Source organism: Carassius auratus, chromosome 7 (assembly GCF_003368295.1).
Source record: "Carassius auratus strain Wakin chromosome 7, ASM336829v1, whole genome shotgun sequence".
In the NCBI taxonomy this organism is placed as follows: Eukaryota; Metazoa; Chordata; class Actinopteri; order Cypriniformes; family Cyprinidae; genus Carassius; species Carassius auratus.
The window spans coordinates 8,229,370-8,250,706 of NC_039249.1; the positions used below are offsets into that span (position 1 = coordinate 8,229,370).

General features: G+C 34.6%; 1 protein-coding gene across 2 annotated transcripts in view; it reads right to left on the bottom strand.

The window, feature by feature from the left end:
- Positions 1-21,337, bottom strand: part of lrrk1 (leucine-rich repeat kinase 1) — a 78,130-nt gene that overhangs the window by 13,581 nt on the left and 43,212 nt on the right. For both annotated transcript variants that reach the window (XM_026267017.1, XM_026267018.1), the window contains 10 exons: positions 20,893-21,169; positions 20,440-20,611; positions 18,965-19,134; positions 17,807-17,946; positions 15,623-15,881; positions 10,535-10,704; positions 7,063-7,260; positions 6,053-6,330; positions 2,102-2,296; positions 1,394-1,545 (listed from right to left, as the gene is read on the bottom strand). In XM_026267017.1, the coding sequence (XP_026122802.1) occupies positions 1,394-1,545; positions 2,102-2,296; positions 6,053-6,330; positions 7,063-7,260; positions 10,535-10,704; positions 15,623-15,881; positions 17,807-17,946; positions 18,965-19,134; positions 20,440-20,611; positions 20,893-21,169 (2,011 nt within the window). The remainder of the gene's footprint in view (positions 1-1,393; positions 1,546-2,101; positions 2,297-6,052; positions 6,331-7,062; positions 7,261-10,534; positions 10,705-15,622; positions 15,882-17,806; positions 17,947-18,964; positions 19,135-20,439; positions 20,612-20,892; positions 21,170-21,337) is intronic.

The following is a 21,337-nucleotide window of genomic DNA, read 5'->3' on the forward strand; positions in this document are numbered from 1 at the left end:
AACAGTTATGTCTATGATATATTTCATTACATACATTACATAATACACTATATTTTTACAATTATGGAAGATCAGAATAAAAAAAACGTTTCCCGCGGTTCCTTAACTATTCCAAAGCTATTCCAAAGCATACTGTTTTCGTTGTAAGCACTTACGTCTTTAGGCACTAGGTAGGAGGCACTAGCTAATATAATGATTAATGCTAATATTACTGTATCTTCATAGTGGTGCTGGTGATGAAGTATTAACAGACCCAGTAGGACGATGGGCATCGCTGGTAATTGCAAACACCTGCGCCGAGAGATAAAAGCAGAGCGTTTCGTCGAAGCGTCTTGTAGGATCGAGTGCAAGCAAACAAAGCGGCCGATGATCAGATGAGCCTGGCTGTAGATCACGGGGCATTTATCAGCCTGGTGGTGGGCCGTCGTGCATAATAATGAGCTCTTACATACATGCTCATGAATATTCAAATGAGTCTTTATTTTTTTTAAAGGAGGCTTGAGAGCGTCAAGGGAAGATGGAAAAATGAATTCCTGAATGATTTTAATGAGGGTGTTTATATGAGTGAGCCAGAGGTCTGAAGAGGAGCAACTAGCAGTAAATAGAAAAACTGGAGAGCGTTTAAATGAGGGAAATGAAGTGAAAGGGGTGATTACGGGCTTGTGATTTCTGTAAAAGTGCAAACCTGGCTGGTACTCTGAGATACTTCATTTTCTTTGGCCTTTTGGCTTCATTATTGAAAAGACTCGGGATCTGTTCCAAAAACTAGTGAGCTGCCTACATAGACAGCATTTTAAGGAGTCACAGGCACATGCGTATCACATGCGAAGAAATCTAATAATTTAACTTAAAGCTGTAAATAAATGTGGCCATGAAATGGAATTAAAATTAATTAAAAAAAAAGAAAAGAAGAAGAAGAAAAAAGAATTACTAAGCATTAAATAAATGCATTAAATAAAAAATTTTTTAATAAAAAAAATTACTTACAAAAAATAGAAATGCTGCTGAAATAAGTTAAAGAACCAAAATCTACAAAAACTAAAACTGAAATGAAAATAAAGTAAAAAAAAAACAAAACACAAAACTAAAAAAAGGTAAATACATTAATAAAAGCTAATTAAACTAGTAAATAAATATGGCATTAAAATTAATTTTTGTTAACTGAAAGTAAGTTAAAATAAAAATGTAAAAACATATAAAAAATGTGAAATGGCGATAAATCATTGAGGTTGAAGTACTAAAATACTAAAAATAAAGCTGAACTAAAAAATAAATATTTATACAATATTAATATATGAAATATAAAAATAACCCTAAAATAAAATTTAAAAAAGAAAATATAAAAATGAAAGCTAAATCATATTAATAAAGCCATGTGAGCATGCAAGCGCACCTGTCGTCTTTGTCTCCATCCCAGAAGACAGCGTTGTGTCCCTGCAGCGGGGACAAGAAGAGCTGGCTGTGTTCCTGGCAGGGGAGCAGGTACTTGAGACAAGCAAAGCTGGGATCCTGCATCCGTCTCATGAGCGGAGCGGCCAGGGGACGCTACAGCCACCGCAGCACAGGACAGTATTAGACACATGCTTTATTTCACAACGTCTGCAGCTAAAACGTGCCTAAGTGACTATTTTGTCTCTGGATTACCTCTATTTTAACATACACTGAGGCAATACTGTACACTACAGTTCAAAAGTTTGGAGATGGCATGACTTTTTTTATGTATGTCATTCTGCTCACCAAGGCTGCATTTATTTGATTAAAAATACAAAGTAGGAAAATTCTGAAATATTATTAACATTTTAAATAACTTTTCTATCTGAATATATTTTAAAATGTAATTTATTCATGCGAGTCAAATCTGAATTTTCAGCATCATTACTCAAGTCTTCAGGGTCACATGATCCTTCAGAAACTATCATAATATGCTGAGTTAAAAACAGCATTTATAAAAAAAAAGTAAACCTTTTTTTAAAGGTAACTTTTGATCAATTTAATTAATCCTGGTTGCAACAGCAACCAATAATGGTGTGACGAAGTTGAATTTAGCTTTATGGAAAAGAATTGCGAATGCTTGTTTATGAAAGTCAGGCGTGTGTTGTACCTTCTCAGGTTTGGTGTCCCAGCACTCCTGCATCAGCGCCTGCAGACAGTGAAACTGCACTTCCTCTGGGCTGCCCAGCGCCGGTCTGAGCCCCTTGGACAGCTTCTTAGCGATCTGCAGCTGGTGCTGACCCATGCACGGTCTACGGCCGGACAGCAGCTCATACAGGACCATGCCGTAAGAGAACATGTCCACCTGAAACACACATACACGACAGAGTCATCTAACAGCAACCCACTATAATGTTGTTAAACAGTCTCAGGCGGACCATTCACACAATGCAATTCCTTGTCTCGCCGGGCAAACTAGATCTCCACAAGCCGAGCTGGGTATTTCACTTTATATTCTGGCTGTGACATAATCTGATAAATGAAAACAATAAAGATCTGGTCTCATCCATCTGCGTGTGCAACTCATGTGAGGAAAAATCTACAACACTGCAAAAAAAAAATCACTTCCTTACTTAGTATTTTTCTCCTGTTTAATATAATAAAAAAAATTTTTTAATCAAAATACATTTACTTGAGAAGAAAAATAAATATTTTTTTCCAGCAAAATGCATGAAAATTAAGTCAGTTTATGCAACAACAAGAAAAAAAACTGTCTTTCTTAGTGCTTTTTAAAGCACAAATTGTCATCCATTTTTCAAAAAACCAAATTCATTTCAATAATCAGATTTTTTTTCTCCCAGTAAAAAAAATAACTTTTATGCTAAACTTTTTCTACAACAGATTTTTTTTTACATTATTAGAATTATTTCAATAATTTAAGAAAAATGTGACAAACATATCAAATAATTAAAAAAATCTTGTTTTTAAGTTTTAGTATAGTTAATTTATTAAACATTATACTCCTAATGTAATTGAATCTAGATTGAATAATGGTTAATAATTTGTAGTGATTTTTCTTTTGAAACTCTTTTTTATCCCAAATAAAAATGAATGCAATATAACATTTTTATTCAACAGAATTTATTTACTCAGCTTAAAAAAATAAATAAAATAAAAACCAAAAAAAAAAAAAAAAAAGTAAATGACATTATAACTAGCCAAAATGAATAGTAGGTAGTTTTCTCTCTAAAATTAACTTAATATTAAGTTCCTACTGGCAGCCACTTACTGATTAAGAAAATATTTTTTTGCAGTGAGAATGTGGCCCAGACTTTATGGCGATGGTGAAATGTGAGGCCAGAAGGGAGGACAGATGGAAAAGCAAAGGATGAGTTAACAAAAGAAAGAATGAAGTTTCGCCAGACGTATTTCTATTAAATGTCTTTCTAGGTCATTTCTATAAATGGACATGTGCTCTGACGAGAGGCGTGCCAATCCGGGACTGTATTTTTAGGGCACTCAGCTTTGCCAACACAAAGAAAAAAAAGACAAATTTCCACATTTCGCTTCAGTTTCGGTAGTTTGAAATGACGTCACAGAGCAGGCATGTGAAAGAGCAGGAAATAGTTTGTATTTGAGACACAAACACACACACACATACACAGAGGATCTACAGAGACTCTTTACCCTCAGTCTTTCCTGAGTCCAGATATCTCCCGTTAAAAGGCTATTACGCTAATGATTCGATTAGTAATGACATTAATCACTAATTAATTAAAATGCCTCTGAGAAATGCCACTAAATTAATCCTGTTGATTTATATTCAAGGACCTGTATGTCTTTGTCTTCCGTGAAACAAAAACGTCCGAGAGCACACACACACACACACACACACACACACACACATATATATAATATTTTTTCCTTAGGCCAACTAAATTATATGGACACAACCTTTCACATTTGAGATATATATATATATATATATATATATATATATATAATACTTCCAGATATTCATTATTAAATTAGCCTAAACAACTAATATCATATTTTCATCATCTTGCCATTCAGATTAAGTTGGAGGGTTTTCCTTGAGCCAATTCTGAGTTTATCACCTTTTTACTGATTGCAAATAATATAATCATAATAATGATATCTGTATTTCCTTTATATATATATATATATATATATATATATATATATATATATATATATATATATATATATATGTATATATGTATATATATATATTTATATTTACAGGTGAAATGCCCAAACTCAGTTTAAATTTCACACAGGTTTTCCCCATTACAATTATTTATTAATTTATCAGGATAACAATTTCAATGTAAATAAAATATTCAGAATTTTCAGGTCTGGTCTGGTCTGACAAAAAGTACAAAAACAACAAATAAATAAATAATAAAAAACACATACACATACACGCACTTAATTATACTGTACATACAGTTTTAACAAACATTTTTCATTAACTTTTGTGAAAGATTTTCAGTTTCAGACGGCACTACAGTCGCCCACACTCCACCTACTTACTGTTAGATGCACATACGACACAAAACTGGAAAGTCTTTGTGAAAATCACAAGCTCTTGTGTTGTCGATTGCAGAAAGTCAAGGTGCATTGGGTGCATTTTTATCAGTCACTGAAAAACAACATGTTTCTACAGATTCTACAAATTTCCACTCAAAAACTATATTCGGAAAGAAGCCAATCCAGACCTAAAAAGAACAATCAAATCGAAAACAAATCTGAAACAATTCCAGGATTTGAATTGGGAGGATAAACTGTCCAGCGTACTACAACATCTGAAACATCTGTCGTTCTCCTGTGACGCTGCATGGAAGTTGTGGAAACATGATCATAAACTCCACTGAAAACATGGTAATAGATTTAATTCTGTTCTGCTGGATGTGATCCACGCAAACTCAGCAAAGCGAGCTGGAAAACAAATCAGCCTCCTGAACTGCCCTAAAAGCCTTACTGGATCTCAAATCTGTCTTTGAAGGGAAATCCCTGGATGTGCAGAGGCAATCTCAAAGAAACCCTGTCCGAAGTGTTCTCCAGACGCCTCTCAGATTCACTACTTGGACTGGACAGACCGATGAAAGGTGCGTTCTGGGTGCAAAACAAGTTAAGCTCTATTGACAGATGCTGTTGAATACTGCACGTCAATTCAACTTGTGCCTCAGTGTGGAAAAACAAGCAGAAATCAGGATCAGCTGACACTAATGCACAGTTATTTACAGGAGTACAAGAAAACACTGGATAGCCAAGTTTTGTAAATTGACAACTACTCATACAAATATAAATAGATGGAAAAACTAAATTAATTGAAAATTAGAAACGTTGCCTTGACAAATAACTCAAAGTTGAAGAATTAAAATGACTAAAACATAAATTAAAATAAATAATAAATAAATTAAAGCTAATATAAATAATAACGATAAAAACATAACATTTCTAATAATTAAATTAAAATGAAAAAAAAAAATCATAATAATAGCTACATGTAAATACTAGTAAATAATATTATAATATATAAAAAATACTAAAGTAACACTGGATACACACAAAAAAAACACTCATACACAGTTATATGCATATAATAAAATTCTGGATAGCATCAATATTTTGGCGACTAAAACTATTACTGAAGTCATTTTCACTCAGTGAAACCTAAAAATATGACTAAAACTTATAAGCATAAATGGTAGCCAAAACAATTACAAAATATTTTCAGTGACTGAAATAAAGCTAATATAAAAATAAATGAAAACTTAATATATTTTTTTAAAATACTAACAGAAAACAAAAATACATGAAAAAATTAAAGTACATGATAAACACAAAAACTTTATATAAAAAAAATGAAAGCTAATTTAAAATATTAATTAATACTGTTTATACATAACAGCATAATTCCCATGAGGATATTTCTACATCTTTAACAGTACTTTGCATTAACTAGTCTTATTAACATTGCTTTCTGACAGGAGTGTAAAGACAAAGCATTCATCCTTTTAATCTGAACTCAGCTTGAGTTGAACTTTGCGGTCACACTAAAGCTGCTGGGGCAGCCAATCAGATGGGTACGAACCTTCTCATCATAGACGATGCCGGGCCGGATCTCGGGAGCCTGGTACCCGGGGGTGCCCTCGACCCCCAGCGCTCCCTCGTGGAAGGACTGGCGCGAGATGCCGTAGTCGGACAGCTTGACGTTGACGGACTCCTTCAGCTCCAGAGACCACACCAGGATGTTGTCGGACTTGAGGTCACAGAAGATGATGTTCTTCTTGTGCAGATACGCCAGGCCTGTCACGATCTGATAGGCCACTTTGAAGGTGAGCATGTGACCCAGCGGAACAAACAGAGAGCCTGAGGAGCATCAGCCAATAAAGACAGACGTGAACTTCAGACTATTTCTCACACAAACCCATCGTATGAAGTCAGAAGAGACTGCTTTTATGATGTTTATGACACTAGGGTGAGTAAATGATGAGAGTATTTGTGTGTTTTATTAGAGTATTATTAAGGGTTTAAATGTTTGTTCACAAGTCTGATGCACTTAAAAGTCCAAATCTTCATGCCAAAAAAAAAAAATATATATATATAATTGTATGATGCCAAATGATCATTATTCTCTGAAAAAGATATAAAAGTGATGGAGAGCTAAAGAACAGCAAATTATTTGCTAAATTAACAAAAAGTAATTCTTATACAGAAAAGAAAAATGCCTATATGCAAACACACACACACACACACACACACACACACACACACACACACACACACACACACACACACACACACACACACACTCTTTTGCTAAATAAATAAAATGGATATGAATATTTAATGAATACTTGAACTTTTATCTTTCTCTCTTTCTCTGTATATATATTTTGTATTGTTATTTATATTTGCTACTGTACAACATTAATAATGAAACACAAAGGTTTTTCTTAAAATCTCTAATATTTTTTAAACATTATTTTACTTTTCAAATAAAAAACATGTAGTTATATATAATAAATTAGAGTATATAGTTGCCTGATCGTTACTGCTGTTATATTTTATGTAAATACAGACTAATTCCCATGCTCACACCTTTGGCTCGCTCCTCGAGGATGGTGTTGAGGCTGCCCAGCGGTGCCAGCTGCAGGGCGAAGCAGAGCGGGTGGATGCTGATGCCCACCAGAGCCACGATACACGGGTGCTGCAGGGAATGGAGCATGCTGGCCTCCTGACGAAACTCTGAGAAGCTGCGGGCCGCGTCCATCGACTGCAGGTGCTTCATCATGGTGTCTGTGAAGAGACCAATTCAACATGCTGTTACTGAGCTGCAGGCCTGAAGAAAGCGGCTCAGACTCTCACCTCAGGTCATGGAATAATAATCCATAATGAGTGCAAACACAATCACACTTATACGCTCACATCAACATGACAAACAGACAGAGACAGACAGACAGATAGATAGAGACAGACAGACAGATAGAGACATACAGAATCAGACAGACAAATAGAGACAGACTGACAGAGACAGAGACAGACAGAATCGGACAGAGAGACAGATAGAAACAGACAGAGACAGACAGAATCAGGCAGAAAGACAGATATAGAGACAGACAGACAGATAGAGACAGACAGAGACAGACAGAATCAGACAGACAGATAGAGAGAAACAGAGACAGACAGAGATACAGAGACAGACAGACAGACAGACAGACAAACAGACAGATGGACAGACAGACAGACAGAAATAGACAGACAAACAGACAGACAGAAATAGACAGATAGAGAGAGACAGACACACAGGCATACAGACAGATAGCGCTAGAGAGAGACAGACAGACATAGAAAGACTGACAGACAGAGATATACAGATAGACATATAGAAAGACAGACAGACAGACAGACAGACAGACCGACAGACATAGAACTTCAACACTGACGACATGTGAACCAAGAAAGGGACTTTGGTCGAACACACTTATGGTCTCACTCCAGACTATGAGTTTGCAATTTCTCTCCCTCTATCTCTCTGCTACGACCCCCAATGCACCACCCACTTTATAATACTGCAAAAAGCAAGAAAAAAAAGTTTTACATGTAAGAGGAAGCACATCACTGTTTTCACTGTAGATTCATTTCAGTTTCTCCAGTTTGTTTTGGAGCAGGAGAACATATAGTGAAGATGTCATAAAGCACCATGGCCTACTTTGAAAGAAACACATGGTGAAAACCCAAACACACTGACGTGAGTATAGATCATGATTTATTTGACTAGGTAACGCTGTCAGTGAAAACTGGCCTGAAGTAGCAGACCTTGTTTCTCCAGGAGTCAGCTGTCGAATTTGAGCGGAAATCACTAAAGCCTGGTGGTCTTTCAGCCAGAGGATCGTAAATCATGTCTGTACGGTGCAAACAGTCTTTATTTTAGTGTCCTGGATCCCTAAAAGCACATTAAACGCCTTTCAGAAGCATTCAGACTCCTGCATATTATTTCAAACTGCTGTTGTGTCATGAAACAAAGTTTTTGGGGTAATGTGTGACGCAGCGGGACAAGAGCTGCAGCGGTGCTCATTAAGAGTTTACAGCAGCAGCCGCTGACCCCAGACCAGCTCTGTTTTAGTACATGTGAGTAACCTGAGCCAGTAGAAACCCTGCAGCTGTAAATCAGAACATTTATTTTCAGGTCAGGAAACAGTCACGGGTTTCCTCTTTGAGGTCTCGGGCTGGATGTTTTTTTTTGTTTTTTATTACAGTGCTTAATGAGAGCGGTCAGTCTGTGTTACGTAAAGCCTAATCCTTGACCATTGCTCTTTTAACCTCACAGTGTTTGCTGCCGGACACATCCAGAGAAATCAATCCATATACAAAAACCACCTCTGGCCTATTTTTTATTATACAGTAGCAAATATGGAAAAGGAAAGAAAAAGGAAAACAAAATATTATTGCATACCATAATAGTCAATACTCTAGAAGTTTCTGCCCTTTTGGGAACAGATAAACAAAAAAATACAAAAATTATTTTATATTTTTTTATTCAGCAAATAAATAAACTGTTTCATGAAATATTTTATTCACATATTTTAATTTGATTTATTTGTTGCCAGAAGCTCAAAAGCATTGACTATTATGTTTTAAGTACAGTAAACACAGTACTGCATATATAATAATATTAATAATTTTTATTTAGAACTTTAGAACAAAAGCTAAATGAGGATTCTAGAAGCTTCTAAAGGGCAGATGCATGCTGCTGTTGCTGTTAGTTACCATAGGGCATGGCTTTACAGACCATAAACCACCAGTACATGACTGCACTCGACAAAACACCGCAATCTTTGAACAAGAAACATCTGGAATTCGTGAGGAAGATGCACTTTGTGCCAAAAGTAAATGTCTTGATTTAGTAGCCGTCTTTATAGTAAAGAAAGCTCTAGAATGTGCGTTAGGGGAATAAATAAGCGGAGACGTGAAACCAGGAACTGCTGAGAAGCCAATTCAAACAGCAGTGAATGCAGATGACAGAGAAATAGTCAATCCTGCAAACGAAGCAGACTGATGTGAGGCTCTGCAGTCCTCTCTCTCTCTCTCTCTCTCACTGGCAGTATGAATTATGACACAGACTGCGCTTTAGAAATAGTTGGGAGATGTTCGCAGGATCAAGGAAGCAGACAGAAGAGTTGCGAGGCCGTCAAGGTCAGAGGAAGGCAGAAACTAGCAGAGCGTGACACAGCTCAAGAGAAAATCATTACGATGGGATGTGCTGCTGTAAAACCACAGCTTATAAAGTCTAATGTTCATAGCACTCAAAACGGACATTAAACCGGCACATTACCATATTTCATTCTATTTTTTAATCACTTTTATTTATTTCCTTATTCATTCATTCTTTTTTTATTGGATTATCGATCTATCCTTCCCTCCATCCATCCATAAATGTATAGACATAATAATAATGTTTATTATTATTGCTATTATTATTATGTATTTCAAAAGCATGTGCAGGTCGACGCTAGCTTGCGAAGCACTGCCGTTATCCATGTATAAAAAAAAAAGTTAAAAAAAAAAAGTATTTTAAATGTATTTGAAAGAACAGAATTCAGGACTTTCATCCCATTGGGTGCTTTGGCAATCTCTACACTTATTTATTCATTATTTTTTTTTGGGGGTATAATATCATAATTTTTGACTTATAAGACTGTGCAACTGTGTAAGACGATAACATTAATTTTCTTGAATTAAGTTTCCTCACTGGGGTATTTTAGCACAAGTCTCATTAAATTCTGCAGCTCAGTAGGTTTTGGATCGGAGAAAGACGCACAGCGGGAGAAATCCAGTGAGGATTAATGTTTCTCTGTTAACAGGAAATTCCATCAAGTCAGAGCCACTGCGAGACTTGAGTAGAACGACAGCGCTTTGACCTCTGACCTTACATGTGGCTGCAGGAACACCGACCGATCGCCTCTGACTCTCCGATCACTCATCGAGCGGATCCAGTGCGGTCAACGATATATAAAGATAACAGAGGCTGGTTTGGGAGGAAGTGCAGGGGCAGTAGAGGAGCGTGACGAACCTGTGCTGCTGTTGAGTGACTGCTGTTTGCATTTCTTGAAGTGGAAGCGTTTAATGGCCACCGGATGGCTTCTGTATTTGGCTCTGTAGATGATGGTGCCGCTGCCACCCTGTCCCAGGATATCTGCTGCATCTTCACTCCACTGCAGGTCACTCTTCAACAGGAACAAACTGAAACGCACACATACAGATGCTCTGAACACATGACTATGTTTGTGTGTGACTCATATTACGTAGGATTTCCATTTTGAATAAATGCTGTTCTTTTTAACTTTTTTGTATTAATCAAATACTAATGAAAAATGTATCCCAGGTTCCAAAAAAATAACACATTAAGCATCACCACTGTTTCCAGCATTGATAATAAATCAGCATATTAGCATATTAGAATGATTGCTTATGACACTGAAGACTGGAAATGCAGCCTTGGTCAGCAGAAGAGGCTTCAATGAAAATTAAATGCAAACAATTATAATTTATTATATATGAAATAAATTACATGTATTTATAAATGATCAAATGTATTAAATGTATAATTAGGCCAATTCAAATAAATGTTTGAGTACCAAAATTACTAAAACAAGAATTGAGACAAAAATAAATTACAGCTAGAAAAAAAAAAAAGATTATATATATATATATTAGTGTTGTCAAATGATTAATCACATCCAAAACCAGTCTTAAGTCGCTGAGCTATATTTGTAGCAATAGCCAACAATACATTCTATGGGTCAAAATTATAGATTTTTTTGTTTTATGCCAATGGATATTCAGTGAAGATCATGTTCCATGAAGATATTTTGTAAGTTTCTTACCATAAATATATAAAAACTTAATGTTTGATTAGAAATATGCATTGCTAATAATTCATTTGAACAACTTTAAAAGGTGATTTTCTCAATATTTCGATTTTTTTTTGCACCCTCAGATTCCAGATTTTCAAATAGTTGTATCTCGGCCAAATATTGTCCCATCCTAATAAACCATACATCAATGTAAAACTTATTTATTCAGATGATAAGTCTCAGTTTAGAAAAATGTACATGTACTGTGAATATTACGTATATAAATACAATCATTAGACACTTCTAAAAAAAAAAAACTCTCTCAGCGACCCCAACCTAAACATGCTTTCTGTCTTCTGACAAGATAGCCGAAAGATTTGTTCTCTCTTTCCAGCTCCATTCTTGTGGCTGCTGTGAATCAAAGCCATAGTATGTCAAAGCAAAACGAGTCCATCTAGTCAGCCGTCACTCCTAATCATTCCCATTAAAGCTCCATATGGGAACGTCATTTCATCTGTCATGTGCTTTGAACCGCCTCCGATGGCTGATCGCACACACAGATGCTTTCAGTGCTCTCCTTCCTCACCACTTCTTTATGGGTGTGTGAAACAAACTTGAGCCAAAGATATTAACAGGAAAAACACTCATTTATAAGGAATCAAGCCAAGAGGATTATGCTGTTTGCATAATCATATAAATAATTGGTAAAATCATTCATCCCTCCTGTATAATTAAAGATGTCTCCGGGTCACACGGCTGTTGGGATGAAGCTCATGTAAATCCTTTGTTTTCAACTCGAGTGTTTCATAATCTGAAAAGGTTTACACTGTGATGCCAGACAGTGCAGCCATTGTTAGCAAAAAATGTGAAAACATTTTGATTGAACTCATATAAACCTGAAATAGAATAAAATTACATGAAAAAACTGAAATATATATTGTTGTGTGTGTGTGTGGGCATATTTTTGTGACATATCAGGACACAACTCTGTATAATGACATGGGTATGACACAGGTATTACAAGGAGAGGGTGACTTATGAGGACATAACCCATGTCCCCATTTTTCAAAACGCTTATAAATCATACAAAATGAGCTTTTTTGAGAAAGTAAAAATGTACAAAGTTGGTGAATGTAGGGTTGGTGAATGGCGATAGAATATACAGTTTCTACATTATAAAAAACATCACGCCTATGGGATGTCCCCACTTTTCACAAAAACAAACGTGTGTGTGTGTGTGTGTGTGTGTGTGTGTATGTATGTATATATATATATATATATATATATTAATATTTATATTATAATATTGTACATATGCTTTATTCATTATTTCAAAAAGAAAAACTACAGAAATTATTAATTATATACATTTTAAAGTATATATATATATATATATATATATATATATATATATATATATATATATATATATATATATATATATATATATATATATATATATCACACTTGTATATAAACAATCTGAGCATATAAATAGATAACATGTTTAATTCTTAACTTGAATTTAAAACTTAACCATTTTAAATTCTTTTTAAACCTTTTAAATCAATTTTAAATAATATTTTCTGAATTGAATTCCTTGTTTTATTGTTGTGATTTATTTTAAATTATTTTATTTATTTTATTTTATGTAAAGCACTTTAAATTACCATTGTGTATGAAATGTGCTATATAAATAAACTTGCCTCGCCTTGATTAAAAAAAATATATATAAATAATATAATAATAATAATATAATATAATAATATTTGTGTGTGTTATGTATTTTTGTGCTGACTATCGAGTCATTAGTTTAGCAAAACCAGTCACTTGCAAGGTTTGATTTCAGTAAGGATGAAAAACAACAGAATTACTGGAATATGTTCTTAATACAGTTTGGAAATACTGATAAGGTCAAGCTAAACAGCTTTACTCGCAAATCGTGACCTTTCAACTTTCTCTTTGAAGAGACTTTATAACAGGCCTGTTGTGAAGAGCAGCTCTAATGAGCAGTAACCTGTTTTGACGTGAGCAGCAGGTTTTGTTTACTCGCAGATAAACTATTTATTTAGACCAACAACTGCATCAGCAATTTTCCATCTTATTCTTAAACCACAAAGTGCGTGGTTTGGTAAAACTGGGACATTTGTGTATCCGCAGAGTGACCAAAATCTCAACACAATATAGGTATTTTCCCTGGAAATTTAGCATTATGTTTAATCATCATGATAATCATGCCTATTTTTGGATAATACAGTCAGTCTAATTTGATTTATTTTCTGATTTGTACCTTGATGAATGCAAACCAAAAAATATTATGTTCCATAACAAATACTTTTAACAGAGTAAAAACAGCTTAACATTTTTAAAAACAAAAGTCAATCTTTATAATAATGAAAGAATGGCTGTTTTTGGATAAGACAGCAAATACTTCATAAATGATTATTCAAAAGATGAGATTATTGATCAACACAAATATCTGTTAAGTCTGAAATCAGTGTTAGTTTTTACTGAATGAATGAGCTAATTTTTTTTATGTTTGAGCTACTTTGTCATTTTTATTAGTTTATTTGTTCTTTCATTATATATATAAAAAAACTAAACGTATACCAAATACAAATTGTAGCATTGGTAATAATATTATTAGTAATTAATTTTAATTATAATAGAATTATAATTATAAATAAATATTTAATTTAATTGCAAATTCTAATTTTTCTAATTTTGGCATAAAAGAAAAATGGATAGTTTTGTCCCATACAATGTTTTATTGGCTATTGCCACAAATAAACCAGTGCTACTTAAGATGTTTTGTAAGGTTTTGTGCTCGAGGGTCACATTTGTTTTAGTAATAATAAGTAGCTTACAAGCTGCAACTGTACACACAGAGAACATATCACATCACTGAAGGATTTGAATTTGGTTTGGAAACTGCTCTTTTAAGACAAAACCGACACTGCTTACGATGGCCCCGACTTATTTATGGCTTCAGGACAATTTTCTCGCCATAGCTCAGGCGTGGGCCGGGCATCGGGTTTGTTATAGGCTTCCTCCTTATTGTAGATATCCATCAATTATTATGGTGATGAAATGGGTTTTCTGTTCTGGTGGAAACAACATGAGACCATGCTACAGCGATGGTCAAGAGCGGCTTGGACGGTGACCCAGTGAAAGTAATTACCATTAATGAGTCGGGGGGAAACAGTAAGGAGATATTTGAATTATATAAGAATAAACTACAGCTTTATGCGTCAGTGTCACAAAGATGAAGTTGACGATCCTAACGCGATCATCTCTTTGGAGGTGCCTTGAGGAATGCATCTTTACTGATTACATAACGTAAGAATTTTTGTTTTCGATTTGAATAATTTCGTTTTAAAGTAAAAAAAAAAAAAAAAAAAAAAAAAAAGGTTTATTTGTCTTATATTGATGATATGACTCGTCAATAAATGAGTGCAAAACAGCATTTCCAAGCACCTGTCGATTATTGACTGTTTGGAATTATATGTATGAAAAAAAAACAATCATACACCATGAAACCAGTATACTTTTAAAGAATACCATGATATACATTTTTTGGTCTTACCACTCAGCACTACTTTCTAGATATATTTATCATGTCTGTGAGGCAAGTATTTGCGGAGTTTCAGTTTATTTTTGTGAAGGTTCAGAGAGACAGAAGAAAGCGCATCCTGTTTGTTTTCTAAAAAAAGTACAACGTTTTGCTGACATTGTAACCATTTGCAGTTCCGAATGTTGTGCTACTCTTACATTTATGAGCAAAAATGATGACATATTTCAAGATGTTTCCACTGTTATAAGAAAAATGCAAGTGATCGCGCAGGCGCCTCCAGGATATTACACCATTTTGGGGGGGAAACCACAATAACATCAGCTTTAGAATTGAATTTGATGAATCCTGTGATGTTTGGTGTTTTATTTAATTATTTTTTTGCTGGTTCTTGCGTCACATTAAACCATTTAATCTAGAAATTGGTAGGATGAAATAAAGTTTTTTTTTTTTCTTTTTAATTGGAACTAGATGCAAACAAAAGATTACTACTAGGGTTGCAAAGGGTTGGAAAATGTCCAGAAAAAAAAAAAAAACTTTTCTGGAATATCTCCTAAATTTACTGGAAATTTTCCACATTTTAGCAACTCTCATTTCTACTGCATCTAATATATGTATATATATTTTAAGTCTGTGATTTAGATTTTTTTTGTTCACTTTGTACAAACCATTTCATACAGAAACAAGTAGAATAAAATACATTAGAAGGTTAAAAGCCTAACTGTTGTCATACCGTGAAGGGAAGTCAGTCATGAAGAGCTCGGGCACCAGCTCCTGTAGCGGGACGGGCTGTTTGGGGTGGTTGGGGCAGCTGATGTGCTCCTTGTCCACAGCTGCCAGCACACAGTCCTCCATGTTGAAGTAGTGGACGGTGCTGTGGCTGGAGTTGGACAGAGGCAGTGGGTCAGACAGCCGGGGTCCAGAGCTGCAGTACGGACAAGGCGCATACTGCTCAATGAGACGAGAGCCGTCGCTCTCACTGCCCGTCAGCGCTGGAACGGGAGAGAGCAGCATGAGCATGTTATCATAAACATCTACACAGATGTTCATCTTTATATTAAAATACATTAACCAAGGCTTAAATGAAAATGACTCGATAGATTTAAAAACTGAACTGAATCCACTTTTTCTACAATAGCTGTTCGGCTGAAATTATGGTTCCAGAATAGAATAAACAATTGATAAATTAATAGTAATAGCAAACAAAGAATTATTTTTTTATAATACACACATAAATACATGAAGACACACATAGTGTTGTCAAAAGGCTGAAAAATAAACAACAAGCAAGCACTTCCTGAGCAAATAGATAAATATTGAGATGTATATTTTGTTGTTAAAAAGCTGAAAAATAAATATAAAAACTATGATAAAAATACATAAATCATTAATTTAAGTAATTTCTGAGCAAATGAATAACTAAGATGTATATCAAGTATATGTATATAAAAAAATATACAATATATAATACTAACAAACAAATATACACAAATCACCCTTTTAAGCCACTCCTTAATTACATAAATATCAAAACTGTATATTCAGTGTTGTCAGAAGGCTGAACAATAAAAACAAATCTATAATCATAATAATAATAATAAAATTAAATAATAAATACATTAATAAATCACAAATGTAAGTTATTTCTGAGCAAATTGATAAGTAAGATGTATACTGAGTGCTGAGAAATAAAATAAAGCTATAATATTAATAACAGAAATAATAATAATAAACTATTAAAAACAAATAAATAAATACACAAATCATGCTTTCAGGGCATTCCTGAGCAAATACATAAATATCCTGCTGTAAATTGTGTTGTCAAAAAGGCTGAAAAATAAATAAATCTTTAAATTAAAAATAGTTAAAAATAAATAAGTAAATGGATAAGTAAACCACCTTTTAAATAATTTCTGAGCAAATACAAAAATATTGTGTGTATGTTCAGTGTTTCCAAAGGCTGATTAGAACACGCATTCAATCAGCATCACATGCATGTGTTAATAATCACACAAAGCAGTGAGTTTGTTTACCCACAAACCTCTGAGCTGAGTGTCACATCTGTAACAGCTGAATGGAGCAGGTGTGTGCTGATGCGTCTGCTGTAATTAACAGGCTTCATCTGGACTAATGAGTCAATCAGAGCTGCTGTATAAACTACAGTCTGACTCATGAGGCCATCTATAGAGTTCAGCGTGTGTTTGTGCTGCACCTGTGTTGTGACTGACAGCGTGTTAATACTGGGAAACAGCTCTGCACTGACACACAGTGCAACATTAACGCCGCACAGAAAACAAACAGCTGCATGTCCACATTAATACCCTACAGTGACAGGTTTAGGATGTTTGTCCAGATATTATCACTCTTGATGACATGATTTTAATCATTTTGATTTCTGTTGGACCTCTGTTTGTCTTTTTTTTTTTTTGTAGTTAATTTTTTAGTAATTTTGTTGTGCATATTTTATAGTTTTATATTTATTTATATATGTCTTTTTATTTCAGTTATTTTAGTACATCAGGTAACAAACTAAATAAACAATATTAACTGAGAAATTTTGCCTTGCTTAGTTAACATTTTAATTTCAACCAACAATTTAGATAATCACACACACAGACACACACCATTCTGTATTAATGTTGCAAGTTGCAATGTAAATAGCCCACCGCTATGCATGGAAAAATACTAATATACTCAAGATATATTCATGGAAGAATTATTATTAATAAAAGTAATCTCTGCCTGTGTTGTATCCTATTGCTGCTGCTGCCATTTTATACATTTTCCAGGTGCTTTGCTCCAAAGGGCCTTGCAGTGCATTGAAGGTAGATCAGTTCATGCATGCACTGGGAACGTCTGTATTACACCCATATTTAATACACCAGATATCAGTATTGATTCAGAATAATATCCTCACCAGGAAACCACTGCTCTATGAGAGCGTTAATGTGATCCGTGATGAAAGCCATTGCTGAGAAATCCCTCGTCTCTGACTGGCAGATAATCTTGATGCCCCCGCTTTTCTTCTTTTTCCAGTTCAGGTCGGACGACTCGATGCTGTGGATGAAAAACAGTGTCATTTTTTTTTCTTGTACCGTATTTTCCGGACTATAAGTCGCACTTTTTTTTCATAGTTTGGCTGGTCCTGCGACTTATAGTCAGGTGCGACTTATCAAAATTAATTTGACATGAACCAAGAGAAATGAACTAAGAGAAAACATTACCGTCTCCAGCCGCCAGAGGGCGCTCTATGCTGCCAGAGATGCTGCTCAGTGCTCCTGTAGTCTACACTGAGCAGTATAGAGCGCCCTCTCGGGGCTTGAGACGGTAATGTTTTCTCTTGGTTCTTAATAAATGCGACTTATAGTCCAGTGCGACTTATGTTTTTTTTTCCTCATCATGACATATTTTTGGACTGATGCGACTTATAGTCCGAAAAATACGGTAGTAATTGCTTTTGTAATATTTGAATTAGTTCTATTTTTATATTTTCAGTTTTCATTACAATTTTAGTAATTTTGTTATGTGCTTTTTAAAATCTTTTCAGTTAATTTTTAATGGATTATTATTCTTATTATTATTTGTATTATTATTAATCATAAATTCATTAATTTACTCATTTTTCAGCCTTTTAACAAGACTCAATATAAATATTCATGCATTTTCTCATAAATGCCATAAAACAGTAATTCATTTATATTTATAAATTGTTTATCATCAATTAATACTGCTTATTGTTTATTTAGTAATATTTAGTTGTTTTTTTAGTCTGTTGTTGAAAACTGATCGCCAAATGAACAGCTGAATCCTGTGACTTTGTAATAGTTCAAAGAAGATAACCCTTTTTTCACTTTTATTACTTTATTTCTGCCATCTGTCAAAGCGACATATCTATTTTTTATTTAAATGGAAGTTTTTCATCTAATATTTTGTATTTTTATATATAAATAACAAAAACACAGTTTTAGCTAACTAACGACAATGGGTGAATTAAGAAGCAAAGGAAAATGTTGATAAATACATTTATTCATTAAATACCAACATTTCTCAGAAATAAAAACAAACCCTTTCTAACCTCAGGTATCCGCCGTCAAAGGTGACCAGCAGCCCTTCTTTCCAGTAGATGGTCTGACTGCGCCGGACGCGGAAAGTGCTGCAGCGATTGCGCTGCTGGTTCCCCGCAAAGCTGTAGATCACCGTACTGCGGCTCCTCTGGTTCTTCATGGGCTTTTTGGTCTCAAATGCCTATTACGAAAAATTACAAAGACAGTCATCAGTATCAGTCGACTGAAACAATCCAGAAATGTGAACTTTGATCAGCTATAAAAACACTTTCACCTGAGAACTAAATAAAAATAGCAAGTGGCAGCTACATGGCCAAACTCCAATGGGACACTGAATGACTCACTGAGCAGATTTGTCTGGTTTATAACTTTTGACCAGTAGATGGCACTAGAAATGTGCATGATGTTCTCAGGGCAATGTGGCGTTGATACAAAGAAAAACTTTGTGCCAATACGCAAACCATTTGCCAAGGTAATGACTAACTTCCTTTTTGGTGTCATTGACAGGCAAAACTGTTCAGGCTTTTCTGAAGAAAAAAAATCCAGTAATTGTATTCGTTTGGTTTTGTCTTTGTTTGTGTCTGACCTGAACCAATTTTGGTGACGTTTCAACCAACACTGAAAGAGGAAAAAGTGAAACAAAAACTGGTCCAAAATTGCACAACTGGGACCTCAGAAATAAATGGTTTTTGCGACAAAAATGTTCACGCTCTGGCCAGTAGGTGGCGCTGTCACCAAACTGGGCTTGTACAATGATTTGTAGCCAGATTCATATCAAACAGCGGAAGTTGTTTGATTTGACACCCTCTCACTTCCTGTATGGCATCCAGTCATTGGAATTCATTGATTTGATTAGATTTTATATAATATAATATAATATAATATAATATAATATTATATAATAATAATAGTCACACTAAATAAATCACAAAAATATGTATTGTTGATTTTTATTTATAATACAATATAATCAATTATTTTTATATATAATAATATGATTTTATAGTCATACTATTATGACTGTTATTTTATATTTGTATTATATCACTAGTATTATTTATTAAAAACTAAAAAAATGTATAATAAAATATTATAACAATTTTAAATATCACCATTAACAAAAATAATTATTATAATAATTTAATATAATATAGAATTTACTACTATAAAACCTTGTCGTTATCATAAATACATGATTTTTACAAAGAAAATAATTATTTTGTTAACCAAAAAAAAAACCGAACAAATAAATAAGATCAGAAAAATGGCTATAAGATTTTCCCCTAACAGCCTTATGCATTAGAAAATATTTGGGGGAAATTAGATTGCAAAAGCTTGCAAAGCATCTCACCATGTTGTTTCACAGGCTGCTGTAGACTCGCAGCCTGAAGCATTGCCAGCGTGTGGCCTCTAATTCTAAGCTTGCAATGACTGCAATTCTGACTTTATTGCTCGGTTAGGTTATCATCTCAGGGTGTGTGTTTACCTGCACGTCCATCTGGTTCAAACTGATTAGCATCCTGGCTATAAAACGCTCCCAGAATCCCGCAGGAACAAAGCTCATCTTGAAATGCCGCTGGATGGCGTTGTTGCTCTGGTGCCGAAAGCCGTGGATGTCCAGAGCAGGTTTGGGGGGCAAAAGGTGGGGCAACAGATAACTATGAACAGAAGAAAGAACTCATTTGGGAAAATCAGGTATGGAAGACTGCAGGCTTGAGTCAAGCATTACATATGATAACAACTGACTTGAAATACACGTCCAAGACAGGTGGTTAATCACATCCAAATAAAAGTTTTTGTTTACATAATGTGTGCGCGCGCAGTGTATATTTATTCATATTTTTATATTTATTTTATATATTATAAAAAATTAATTGTTTGACAGCACCAATTAAGAAATATATTGACGTTACAAAGAACAGAAAGCTGTAGTTTTTACCTGCTGCTTGCGACTGGCAGAGCGATCTCGAACTTGGCCAGGAACTGGAAGTACTGTTCTTCTGTTTGCTGGGTGAAGCCGGTGCCCACCAGCAGCATGCGCAGGTCCTCGGCCTTGATGACCCCGTTACGAGCGACCGAGCGCGAACCCCTCAGGTTGATGATCCGCTCCAAACACTCGGACAACCACACGGCGTCCAGGAAGTAGAGCTTACACAAGCCATGACTGGTGTCTGAGAAATGCAGAATAGTGCCGGTCTCGATGAGGAAACTGATCGCTGTGTGATTCACAAAAAAAAAACAGCTCATCCCACTGAATCCTGTTCCACTTGGAAATACATCAGATTACAGCAACTGTAATGTGAGGAACTGGGAATGAAATACACTAGGGATGCACAGATATAAACATTATCAATGATTACATAACTAAAGTAATGGATGATTAA